Raw genomic sequence first — 12,832 nt, 5'->3', positions numbered from 1 at the left:
TTGACTTACATTTGTAGTTTGCCATTCAAAGTCTAACCAACCACAAAATTGTAATTGTAATATTTGCATACTGAAGCTTTATTGCATTTATATGCATAGTGAATTGTGATTGGACCTTTTCTAACATCAATGTAGCCATCTACAGCCACTTTTACACTGCAAAGGTACAGAAGCAGCATTACAGTCTGTGCTGTTTCTCATGCATAGCTGATAGAAAAGACGACAATTTTTGAATGTCATAATAACATGCCATTGCTGCATTCCATTTACTCAAAGCCTAAAGCCAAAACATATCTTAAAATCTTTCTCATTATTTCATGTGTGTTGCAGGTGGACTGTTGAACTCGTGGAAGCGTCGCTGGTGTGTGCTGAAGGATGAAACCTTTCTGTGGTTCCGCAGCAGACAGGAGGCTCTCAAACAGGGCTGGCTGCTCAAAAAGGGTGGAGGGTCCTCCACTCTCTCTCGTCGCAACTGGAGACGCCGCTGGTTTGTCCTACGACAGAGCAAACTCATCTACTACGAGAACGATACAGAGGAGCGGATGAAAGGCATGCTGGACATGCACGAAGCCAAGTAAGATCTCAAGGTTTCTGGTTCAGTCTGTCACAAGTCAGATAGATACTAGATAGATAGATTACATTTTTACAATATGAATGCCTCAATTTCCCTCTCTCTCTCTCTCTCTCTGTCTCTCTTTTCCTGTGGTTCTATTAGAGAGATTATTGATGTAACAGGAAAGGAGAATGGAATTGACATTGTAATGCCCGGGAGAACATACCACCTCATTGCAGAAACCGCAGAAGATGCCAGGTAAGTGTGATTATGTGTCTCACCATGCATTTTTATCTCTGCTTGCTACAGGCCTTTCGATTTTTAGTTGATCAATGATGTATAAAACTGTTTGGCTGTCTTTGTGTGATCTGCAGTCATTGGTTCAGTGTGTTGAGTCAGGTGCACACATCAACAGAACAGGAAATACGAGAGATGAATGATGAACAAGCAAATCCTCAGAATGCTGTGGTGAGTATTATACATACACCTGTACATAGACAGTTATTGACACATTTTCAGACAATTAGTAAGAGTGTTATCCATAAGAACATGAGGCAACGTGAGTGTGTGTTTTTCTTAGGGCACGATGGACGTGGGGATGATTGATTCTGTATGTGCATCTGACAACCCAGAAAAGTAAGCACTCTTACAGATAAAAACACACACAATGTTTTCTCTCTCTGTTTTAATTCCTTTCTTTCTCTCTTTGTCTTTTTCTCTCTCCCTCTCTCTTTTTTGCATTGCATGTTGTATCTGCAGAAAAAAGCTTTGGCACATTTTTTTTATGAACAAACAAAGGAAGCATTACTCAGGGCTTGATTTTCTACTTTGCTGGGCATAAATACTCAAGGTCTTTCTTTGTATAATCACAAACACCAAGGGAGTATACAATTCTGTGCAAAAGTCTTGTGCACATTAGATGTTACACAAAAACATTTGTCTTAAGATGGTTATTTTTTATCTTCTGCTTTAGTGTGTCAAGAGGAAATATCAGTTTTTAAATTAACAAACATTCCTTTTGCAAATAGAATAGAATAGAAGCCCTGCAACAGATGGTTTGGCCGCAACAGAGCCCAGATCTCAACATCATTAGCCGCTTTTCCACTGTCGGGTCAGTGCAAGCCAGGGCTAACAACTGGCCAGCCGGGGCCAGTAGCTTCAGACCTTGACCCGCAATACCAAAATCGATCTGCATTCCCACCATCGGCCCAATTAATCCGCAGCGTTGCCCAAAAACCCTGCGGTACCAACGTCACACAACCGCCCATTTCACAAGCAAGAAGGAAGCTCAAGCTGAGGAATCATGTTATCTAGTTATCTAGAATATTGAGTTTATATTGTAAACAGCAATATAAGTAAGCATTGACAACTTACTGACTGTAACTGCCATGGTGTCCAGAGTGGTCTCTCCACTAACAGCAGGACGATGTCCCAGTACACCATCTATGAATGTTCACCGAACCATGGAAAGTAATTTCTATGGGCACCGCTTTTTTCATTGGGAGTTTTCCCAAACCTTTACCGTTGTGCACTGGAAACACAACCTGGTAATTTCGGCGAAACTCCACCTTGGACTTTGAACCTGTCTCAATCCTCGGATGGGCTTGTTTGGTCCAAGGGTAATCGGTGGGCCAAAGGCAAGCCCCGAGGAGGCACGATGAAGCCCCGGAAGTGACAGTGGGAACACAACTGGTCCTGGCATACACTAGCATGCCCTCATTTGGCCCGATAGTGGAAATGCTGCTATTGAGTCAGTCTGGGATTACACAAAGAGACAGAAGCAATTGAGGCAACCTAAATACATAGAACTGTGGCAAATTCTCCAAGAAGCTTGGAACATCCTATCTGCCAACAACCTAAAACTGTGCCCAAGTGTATCTATCAGAATTGGTGCTGTTTTAAAGACATAGGCTGGTCACACCAAATATTGATTTTGTTTTTTTAATTGCTTACTGCACTTAAGTTAATTGATAATAATTTTCATGGCATTATTTTTAAAAACATCCTCACTATACAACTGCCTAAGACTTTTGCACAGTACTGTGAGTTATTTTTACATTTTCCTGATGGCACATCTGCTTTCAATTCCAAAGAGATGAGCTAGCTCGAAATTATTAAGGGAGTAAGCAGGATGATGTACAATAGAGCATCTTAATTATGACTTTTAAATGCAAAAATGTAAAAAGGGTGATTAGTGGATTGGCGCACTCATTCGTAATTATTACCCAAGAATGGGGACCATAGAAAAAAAAAATTTACTAATTGCCTTGTTGTGTACAGATTACAAAATGTTTTCACTCTCTCTCTCTCTGCAGGCCAAACTCCTTTGTGATAATTACAGCTCATCGGGTGCTACATTGCATGGCTGAATCAGCAGAAGAAATGCATCACTGGATTACACTGCTGCAGCGCACTAAAGGAGACACACGCGTACAGGGACAAGAGTTCATTATTAGGGGTAAGATGTTACCTGCTCACAAGTCAAAAGGCATGCTCAGAATCCATTTGTTCATGGTTTGTCTGAAGATTATTTATACAGTCAGGTAAAGTTCTGGCATTTACTACTGGAGTTACAAAAGCCTTCACAAACATTCATACAAACATGTATTCAAATCCAGGTGGGCAAATTAATGGAAAGTGTCATTTCTGAATAAAAAGGTCACTCTTATATTGACACCACAGTCAACATAAACAGCACATCTCTTCAAACTGTGTTTTTAGATATGAAAATATGTCAACTCTCGTTCTTACTTTTTGTGGTTTTCAGGTTGGCTGTATAAAGAGATTCGGGGCAGCAGTCCTGGCAATCTTAAACTGAAGAAGCGTTGGTTTGTGCTGACTCATAATTCTGTGGATTATTATAAAAGCTCAGAGAGAAATGCCCTGAAATTGGGTTCTTTAGTGCTTAACAGCCTCTGCTCTGTGCTTGTTCCTGACGAGAGGGTCTTCAAGGAGACTGGTTAGTATACACAACCAGCAAACATATACTCAGTGAAAAGTATACCAAAAAAACATTGCATTACACATGAGAAAATCTTTCTTAATCTCTGTCCTGTATGTGTTTTGTGTGTGTCTAGGCTACTGGAATGTAAGCGTGTTTGGTCGTAAGCATTCATACAGGCTGTACTCTAAGCTGCAGACTGAGGCTAGCCGGTGGGCCAGCGCGGTGCAGACCGTCATCGACAGCAAACCACTCATGGACACACACACGCAACAACTTTTACAGGACATCAAGGTAACACACACATACACATATGTTCTTAATTTGTAACAATCTCTGGATATGCTGTTGTAATCATGGCTTGTATGTTATGTGAATGTGTGCTTTCAGGAGAACTGTCTGAATTCAGAGGTGGTGGAGCAAATCTATAAGAGGAACCCAATACTGCGTTATACACACCACCCTCTGCACACTGCACTGCTGCCCTTACCCTATGGAGACACACAGCACAGCTGTGAGTAACACATACACAAACAAACAGCTTGCACCAGTGTCCGATATTAACATGGGCTCGTCAGGGCAATGGCGCAGAGGGTGGTGCTCATGACATACGAGAGCCGTTGGTTCACAAGGACCCAGATTCGAATCCAGCCTGGGTCTTAATCCCTTCTCCCCTCTCTCCCTCAACTTTCCTTTCCCTCTCTTTTGACTGTCCTATAAGATAAAAGGCTTAACATACTAAATCTAAAAACAATAACTGTCCTATAAGATAAAAGGCTTAACAGCCAAAATATACGTATATATATATATATATATATATATGTTGTAACGCATGTTTATTTGGGTTACTGTCACCTTCCTGTCAGCTTGGACCAGTCTGGACTATTAGCAGGAGATCAGCAGTTACAGAAATACTCAAATCAGCCTGTCTGGCACCAAAAATCATGCCACGGTCGAAATCACTGAGATCACGTTTTTTTCCCCCATTCTGATGGTTGATGTGAACATTAACTGAAGCTCCTGACCCGTATCTGCATGATTTTATACATTACACTGCTGCCACATGATTGGCTAATTAGATAATCACATGAATAAGTAGATGTACAGGTGTACCTAATAATGTGGCCGGTGAGTGTATATTAAAAAAGAAAAAAAGAAATTCACAGGGGTGTGAGCAAAAATGCTGCATAATGTGACAAATATCCCCGAATTTTAAAATGTGTTTGTTTTATTTGTAACATCTGATATATTTTAGTATTGTATTCTAGGACTATATATAATTGCATAAATTATGAGATCTAATTATTCTGATTAAAAATGTTGTTAATGAATTGTTGAAATTATCAGTTTTAAGTACTGTTTGAAAAATTTAAGTATTTGACAAAAAATTATGACACATGGTATATTTTTATATGGTAAAAAAAGTAAAAGAAAAACACACACACACACACACACACACACACACACACACACACACACACACACACAAAACCAAATACAGGGGGAAAATATTACCCCTTAATGGAAAATACCCAAGTCTTCAAACTTACTCTGTGTGTGTGTTTTTTAGCTGACAAAGGGAGAAGCTACAGCACACTGCAGGCTGAAGCCCTGAAGCTCTTCAGTGTTCTTCATCAGTTGGAGGGAGAGGCCAATCCCATACCACACATCCAGAATCTCCTGCAGACAGTTCATGACCTCCGACCTCTTAGAGATGAACTCTTCTGCCAGCTCATCAAGCAGACAGCACACCCCCCAAAGCCAGCTGGACCCGCCCACATCAGTGGCTGGAGAATCATGGCCTGCATGTGCTGCACGTTTAGCCCAGCCTCTAGAAGCATCCTCAAGTACCTGAAATTCCACCTGAAGAGGTCAGTGTATGAAAATTAATATGTGTGTGTGTGTGTGTGTGTGTGTGTGTGTGTGTGTGTGTGTGTGTGTTCTTGGAGTATTTTTCACTGTCAAACTGCCTTAACTGTCCTATTCTCTTTGGTCATTTTTGACTGAAATACATTTTTCAGATGTAATAAAAATTGTTTCGTTTATCTGAGTGGTATAAGACTTAGTGACTTTTCCTCCATTTGCCATTTGAACACAAAATAATTTTGGACTTGATTTGATAGGTCGAAGCAACATCTTTGCTGTTCGTGGTCAAAATTGACCGACCATTTACCATAGTAAATGAAAATAGGAAAAGACTAAAAACAGAGCATTTTTTTTGTATTATTATTTGTTAAATACAATATAGAAATCAGCCACAATGCAAAAAAAACCCCGAAATGACAGGGTGAGACTTTACAACATGCAGAGTTAAAATCATAATTATATAACCCCCCCCCCCCCACACACACACACACACACACTTACACATACACAAAAATGAACTGGTGATACTATAACACGGAGCAATTTTTTTACATTTTGTCAAGTAAAATCTATAAATCAGCCACAATGCAGGACACACATGCATGCACACACACACACATAAATGAGATGATAACACACCCACAGTGCAGCACATAGAAATAAATGGGTGGGCCTAACACAGCCAGAAGGCAGAACACAGAAAACAACAGACACAAATGCAAACACACACACACACACACACTTATGCAAGCACAAATACAGAGAACAAAGTCTGAGTCTTCTGTAGTCCATTGCTGTTAATTTCTGTTTATTACTGTTCATTTTCTTGACATTATAATTTATTTACTTTAAGTTATTACATTTGTATGTTTGAAATAAAAAATTGGCAACAAAATTATTATTTTATGTCTTCTCTTTGGAACACCAGGTCAGGTTTGAGCATAATGTGACGTTATTGCAAAAACTTCAAAACAGTTACAAAATAATAAAAACAAACGCTAAACGTTGACAAATAATAGTTTGAAAATGTCTAAATATACGTATATCTAAATGCATAGACTAAAATTTACAATTATTACACAGTAGGTGGCTGTATAGAACACAGCCATAAACTTGCTATTATTGTCATAACATGATTTTCAATTCATGTTATATTTCTTTTTTCACCAGATGCCAGCAGTCTGTTCTCAATACAGGACACATTCTCATATTTTTATCATGTTTCAACTAGGTTATTTACTGTAGTCAAATTCCAAAAATGTGTTAATTTGCATATGCAAATGAATGGTGAAATCGAGAAATGTATTTGTAAATAAGATCTAAAAAACATAAAATCCCAAAAAGAAGTGCATTCAATTCTTGTTTTTACTTAAGGGAAGAAGAAATGTTGGCATTTCTTTAAAAAAAAATAAAAAGTACACCTGTACTGTGTCTGGTCAAAAATGACAGCGAACAGCAAAGCGGCCCTACTTGATCAGAATAGGAGGGTTCAAGACCATATATTTAAAGAGAGAGACAATGCACAAGACTGAGGAAGGAAGTAGTTGAAGCGGATCAATCAGGTTTAACACCATATTCAGATTCATAACATTTGTCAGTTGAGGGCGCTATTTTACCACTGTTGTTTTTGACAACTGTGAGAAGCGCACTGCTGTCCTTCTGCTTGGTGATGGTCCTAACAGTACAAGGGTATCTTTGGAGGGTGGGGTTTGGAAGGGGGCGTGTCTAAATCAGTGGCTAAGTCTGATGAAAGTTCCTGAACAGCTAACATTGCTTACAGCACCTTCAAATATCTTTAAAATTATAAAATTTGCAAAAGGCAAAAATAGATAAGGCTGAAATGAAGTTTGAATGCAGTCTGTACATTAAGCAGTTCAAGCTGAATTAGTTAAGAACAAATCCTAACCAGAATGTTTGTGGAATATCAATAAAGTGCTGTCTTGCAAGAAATATTATTAATAGTGAGGATTACCACTCAGGACACGAGAGCTGTACCCTGGCACAGAGATGGATCGGTATGCTACATTTTCCCAAGACGCCTTGCGCCATGTGCGTGGACGTGAGTATGTTCCTTCACAAGAGGAGTTGCGGGCCATTCTCAGCAGACAGGAAATGACATCAACAGTCTACTGCCATGGCGGAGGGTCCTGCAAAATCACCATTAACTCGCATACAACTGCAGGAGAGGTGCAAACAAAAACCAAACACATAAACACACCCACGCACGTCTAGTGTGAGAATCAGTTTCAGGTTAACCTATGCATTTGTGTCCCCTGGTCATCAGGTTGTTGAGAAGCTACTGAAAGGTCTCTCCATGGAAGATTGTAGGAACATGTTCGCTCTGTTTGAACATAACAACACCACAGACAGAGCCATAGAGAGTAAGGCAGTGGTGGCCGATATCCTCGCCAAATTTGAGAAGTGAGTCTCACCTCAAACCACCATCACCAGGCCTTAGCTTAACTAAATCCTGTAGTTTTTAATCTGTTTGTCTCTCTCTTTCACAGGTTGGCAAGTAAAGAACAGGAAGGAGAGGGATGGAAGTTCTATTTTAAACTTTTTTGCTTCTCAGAACCTGAGAATGTTTCCAGCGAAAGTGTGGAGTTTGCATTCATGTTCGAACAGGTCAGATTGCAGTTCAGTATCTGTCCTAAAAACACAAACAGTGGCCCCAAACAGTATTTGGACACTTAAGCCACACTTACATATAGGGCTGAACGATTAATATAAATAAAATCAAAATCACTATTATCAAACCGCAAGGGCTGCAATTTAATTCAGTAAATAGTCTGCACACGCTGCTCACTACACTTACTGTATGTGCACAGTTCTGTTGTCTGTAGGGTTACACATACTCCGAGCATGTGCCAGGCTAATGAACTGAGCCTGTTATATTTACAGTGATCTAGATTCACTAATTGTACATTTGTGTAATTCCAAATATGGAATATTATATCTAAATGTGGTGACAGTCTCATGAATCCCCTAGGAGGAGTATTTAAAAGTTCAGAGACTGCAATATTCAAAAAATCCAAAATGTCCAACTTCCTGTTGGGTGAGCTAATGACTAAGTATAAAAGTTGTTCGTCTTGATGAGAACAATATATGTACCAAGTTTGGTGACTCTAGGTGAAAATGGGGGTGCTACAGAGACCCCGTTACAGGCCCATATTAAAGGGGGCGCTACAGAGCCCCCCTGCACGCCCATGTGTGAACTTTTGCCCAGTCCTAATGGCCGACGACTCTGATGTGTGTATGCAAAATTTCATGAAATTTTAAGCATGCCAGGTGCCTCAAAAACACCCAAATATAGGAAGAAAGGAATAACAATTAATGCATTGCCATGGCAACAGTATTTAAGATATCAAATATCCCTTTACAGTTTTACATCAGCATTATTCTAAAGAATTTTGAAGCAATTTATGTAAACACAAGAGGGCTATTTCAAAATCTGTTAAAAATGCCATACTTCCTGCTGCCAGTTGGTGGCGCTATGACCGTGACCCATAATAGCCGCATCAATGTGATCAGCCTCCATTACCAAACTGAATTTTCATCAAAATCACACAATGCACACAGAAGATAAAAGGCACTTCTTGTTTACCATTTTTTGCCATAAATGTATTGCTTCACCATGGTTCAGAATATCACAAATCCGTTCACAGTTTAGCATCTACAATGTCTTGGCATGATGTTGCATAATGTATTACAATAGAATCGCTATAAAGTAAACATTGTCATATGGGCTAATAAATACTATGAGCAATAATTAATCAACAGAAGATCATTTTTCATTAATAGTAGATAATTTCGCATTAATAATTGGGAATTAGTTCTTAAACAGTGATTGGCTCCATTACAATACTCTCTGGAAATATTCACCAAATTAAGCTTTTTTATTTAGCCTATATATTCAACAGATGAAAACTATCTGCAACTATTACTGTCAATTTTTTGCCGATAACCGATAGTTCCAAAAAGCAACTATATCGGCACCAATTAATCGGTAAAACAGATATATCGACCTCTAAAAATGAGTTTTTTTATTAATAAACCTATGGACTGTCAAGCTTAAATCTGGTTTCATAGAGGTGATATCTCACCTGAAAACACCTGAAATGTAATTTCCATGTTTTTCTCTTCCACAGGCTCATGAAGCTGTCATCAGAGGTCAGTATCCAGCCCCAGAAGAGACTCTACAGTTCCTGGCTGCTCTTCGGCTGCAGTATCTGTTAGGAGACTGCACTACCCAGAGTGCCATGCCTGAGTTGGAGCAGGTGTTCCCTATGTCCCGCCTGCTTGCTCGAGTCCAGCAGTCCGCACGGTGCTTTGCACCTGGCAACAGCAGTTCTACTCCATCCACAGAAAGGAAAAGGGGAAGTTTCTTGGAGGGCACGCTCAGGCGGAGCTTCCGAGGGACACTGGGACGACAGCGCTCAGGGGAGGGGCATGCAGCCATAGAGGCATGGTTGCAAGATGAGAAGGCGGGGCTGAGGAGTTGTTTGATGGAGAAATGGCGTAAACTGCAGGGTATGGAACAGGACCAGGCCATGAACAAATACATGAGCCTCATCAAAGAATGGCAGGGATATGGCTCTACTCTCTTTGATGTAGAGGTGAGGATACACACACACACACACACATATTGGGGGTGGGGGGGGGTGCGCTCCAAATCGTATCATTACTGAGACATAGCCCTTGTGGCAACTTCCCCATGTGACAACTAGCCCCAATCCCACTATGTTTACACACACACAGGGTCTCAAATTAACTTTTTGCTACACCTTCTTATGGCAGGTGAATTGAGAAAATTTTCCAGCCATTAATTATTTTTACCAGCCATGAAACTGTATTTTACATTATTTGTAATATATTTTTGTTCCTGTGACAATGCAATTATTATATTGTAGTTCCTAATATACTAGTAACCAGCAGTCAATCAGTAGAAGTGCTGATTGCAATCTCTGTGTTTGTCAGTGTGTAGATGGTGTGTATCCAGGAGAGCTGTGGCTGGGTGTGAGTCGTAAGGGGGTGTGTGTTTACAAGCGTGGGGAGGCTTGGCCCCTGGAAGTGTTCCCATTTGAGGTTATTCTGTCCTTTGGTGCTCCGCAGCCCAGCATATACAAGATCAGTGTGGAGGGACGTGAGCTGCTCTTCAACACCAACATGGTATGCAATAGTGTGTACAGTATATGAGGAGATGGTGCTTGCTAAGGCAAACATCACTATTATTATTGCTCATATTCAGGGTTAGTGATTTGAAAAAACTCTTAACTATTAAACTTTGCCGTGTTACTCATCCTGCACAATTTGTGCATTTCACATACAGAGACATATTACACATTATGTAGACTAAGAAACAGAGATAGACATATCACACATTACGTAAACTAAGAAAACATAAAGCCATACTAAAGAAAAAACTAAGACTCACTTTGACTCCCTGAATGATAATAATGCATGTTTCCAGTTGTGGAAACCACCCACGGCAAAGGCAGGTTCAATTTTCTTGTTTAATGCCAGTCATTTGACTGCACAAAAGCAACAATAACTGTCTTTCTTTTTTTTTCTTTTTTTTTTTGGTGCAAAAATGTTTACCAATATAGCTAATGGAAACGTAAAGTATCGATAACATTTCACAAGTTTTGTCATAATTATTCTTTCCATTTAACTTTAGCACAGAAATCCTTTGTCGATATGTCAAATTTTGTTAAACTAGTTTGGAAACACTTTTTGTCTAGAAAAAAAGGCATTAATGCAAAAAATGTAGTGTCAAATGACAGAATTTACATCACATCTGTCCACACAACAAACAGCATAGCAGAAAGGAACACTAGGACTGATGAGGGGACATTACCTTTATTATTGGTTGATTAGCTCGTAAGATTCCTGCAGCATTCGCTTGAACAGTGCATTTCGGCTGTACTGGTTGTAGATAGAGCGGGGATGGAGGGGAGCACCTGAGGGGGAGAAACCGGCGGGCCTCTGATGTGCTGGCATCCTCCAACACTGAGTATTTGTGCTCATGAAATTGATTGTGCATGACAATTGTAAAGGTAGACCGTCACTGTAGTTTTAGCGCTTTGATGCAGTCTAGAGAAAATGCGCGCTGGTGATTGATTCATTTTTAATCAGAGCTGGCTGAGTTAAAAATATTGTTGTATTGGTTTAAAAACTTGAATATATAAAGTTATGTACTGCCTGTAACCTCAAATTAATGCAGTAGCACTTGTCAAAAATCTAGTAAATCATCAGCAATGTAATTAAATCAATTTTAGTAAAAAAGAACAAAAGTTTTATGTATTTCATAATTTATCAGACTTCAAAAGTAACCCGGGCGGCCCCTTTCGCTTCCGTGAGCCATAGTTTCTGTGACACCTGAAGGGCGTGTGACAATAGACGAGGGGGAAATATTTACATTTATATTGACATTTAGGTGAAAAATGTTTTAGAAAGTAACTTAAAAGTAATTTAATTAGTAATGTGATTCTTTTTCACTTAAGTAATCAGCAAAGTAATTTGATTACAATTTTAGAGTAATTTGTAGTGGATTGCTTTTTTGAGTAACTTAATGAACACTGATCATGTTTCTCCCTTTTTTATCTGTGTGTCTGTTGGTGTGTATAGGTGATGGACATTGCAAAGCTCATGAAGGCTTACATCAGTCTAATAGTGAAAAAACGCTTCAGCACTTGTCAATCCATCAGCAGCCATGGCAGCAACTGGTGATCTCTCACCCCTGACCTTTAACCCCACCACCAGCATATTTGTTAAACACACAAACTCTATATGTGAAGGACAGATAAATCACAAAAATGAGTGACCCTTAAATGCTGAGTGCAGAAGAATCATGTGTGTTAACCAAAGACAATATCATGACACTTTCAAAAGACACCATCATGTCCAGACATGCACACATTCATTTGAGAGATTGTTGTGCTTGACACTGTGCCATGCATACAGGTATGTCCACTCAGACCCTTATGTTGCTTTAATATTCCTGATATGTTGTATTATCATTTTAAAGTCCAAACACATTTATTTGGAATTCTGCAGGCAGAATTCTAGCCAAAAATAAACAGCACTCAAATCCAGTGCCTTTAAACACACAAATATACACACCCATATACAAACACACACAAAGAGTGCCCTGTATGTCTGTTTTATATGTAACAGTGAATATGTGCAATGTTTATATTGTATGTTATATATTTCTGAGGAGCTGTATATTTTATAAACCTTTTCTGTGTAACTGCAGGACTGTGATACTATTGGATTTAACCAAAACTCCCTCTGATCCTATTTTGTTTTTACTCTTAAGCTTATAAAACACTTAAACAACAGGAACATCTTTCTCATTTTGTATCTTTACTGTATATTAGTTTATAGGCAATAAATGTAAGAACATTTCAAAAGGCTTTTACATTCTATTAAAACATACATCCAGTCCATCTTTGTTCTCTCTGTACTAT

At 39.2% G+C, this 12,832-nt stretch overlaps 1 protein-coding gene across 1 annotated transcript in view; it reads left to right on the top strand.

Annotated features, from left to right (window-relative positions):
* Nucleotides 1-12,703, top strand: part of LOC127442384 (unconventional myosin-X-like) — an 84,240-nt gene extending 71,537 nt beyond the window's left edge. The window contains exons 27-41 of the mRNA XM_051700371.1: nucleotides 331-574; nucleotides 716-811; nucleotides 928-1,021; nucleotides 1,134-1,189; nucleotides 2,869-3,011; nucleotides 3,321-3,512; nucleotides 3,631-3,788; nucleotides 3,885-4,008; nucleotides 5,065-5,365; nucleotides 7,340-7,547; nucleotides 7,645-7,781; nucleotides 7,868-7,985; nucleotides 9,509-9,976; nucleotides 10,338-10,529; nucleotides 11,988-12,703. Of these exons, the coding sequence (XP_051556331.1) occupies nucleotides 331-574; nucleotides 716-811; nucleotides 928-1,021; nucleotides 1,134-1,189; nucleotides 2,869-3,011; nucleotides 3,321-3,512; nucleotides 3,631-3,788; nucleotides 3,885-4,008; nucleotides 5,065-5,365; nucleotides 7,340-7,547; nucleotides 7,645-7,781; nucleotides 7,868-7,985; nucleotides 9,509-9,976; nucleotides 10,338-10,529; nucleotides 11,988-12,089 (2,633 nt within the window). The 3' untranslated portion in view covers nucleotides 12,090-12,703. The remainder of the gene's footprint in view (nucleotides 1-330; nucleotides 575-715; nucleotides 812-927; nucleotides 1,022-1,133; nucleotides 1,190-2,868; nucleotides 3,012-3,320; nucleotides 3,513-3,630; nucleotides 3,789-3,884; nucleotides 4,009-5,064; nucleotides 5,366-7,339; nucleotides 7,548-7,644; nucleotides 7,782-7,867; nucleotides 7,986-9,508; nucleotides 9,977-10,337; nucleotides 10,530-11,987) is intronic.
* The last annotated feature ends 129 nt before the right edge of the window (nucleotides 12,704-12,832 follow it).

The sequence above is a fragment of the Myxocyprinus asiaticus genome, chromosome 6 (assembly GCF_019703515.2).
Source record: "Myxocyprinus asiaticus isolate MX2 ecotype Aquarium Trade chromosome 6, UBuf_Myxa_2, whole genome shotgun sequence".
Lineage (NCBI taxonomy): Eukaryota > Metazoa > Chordata > Actinopteri > Cypriniformes > Catostomidae > Myxocyprinus > Myxocyprinus asiaticus.
The sequence above is the reverse complement of the archived record's forward strand: the minus strand, read 5'-3'. Positions and strand labels throughout refer to the sequence as shown.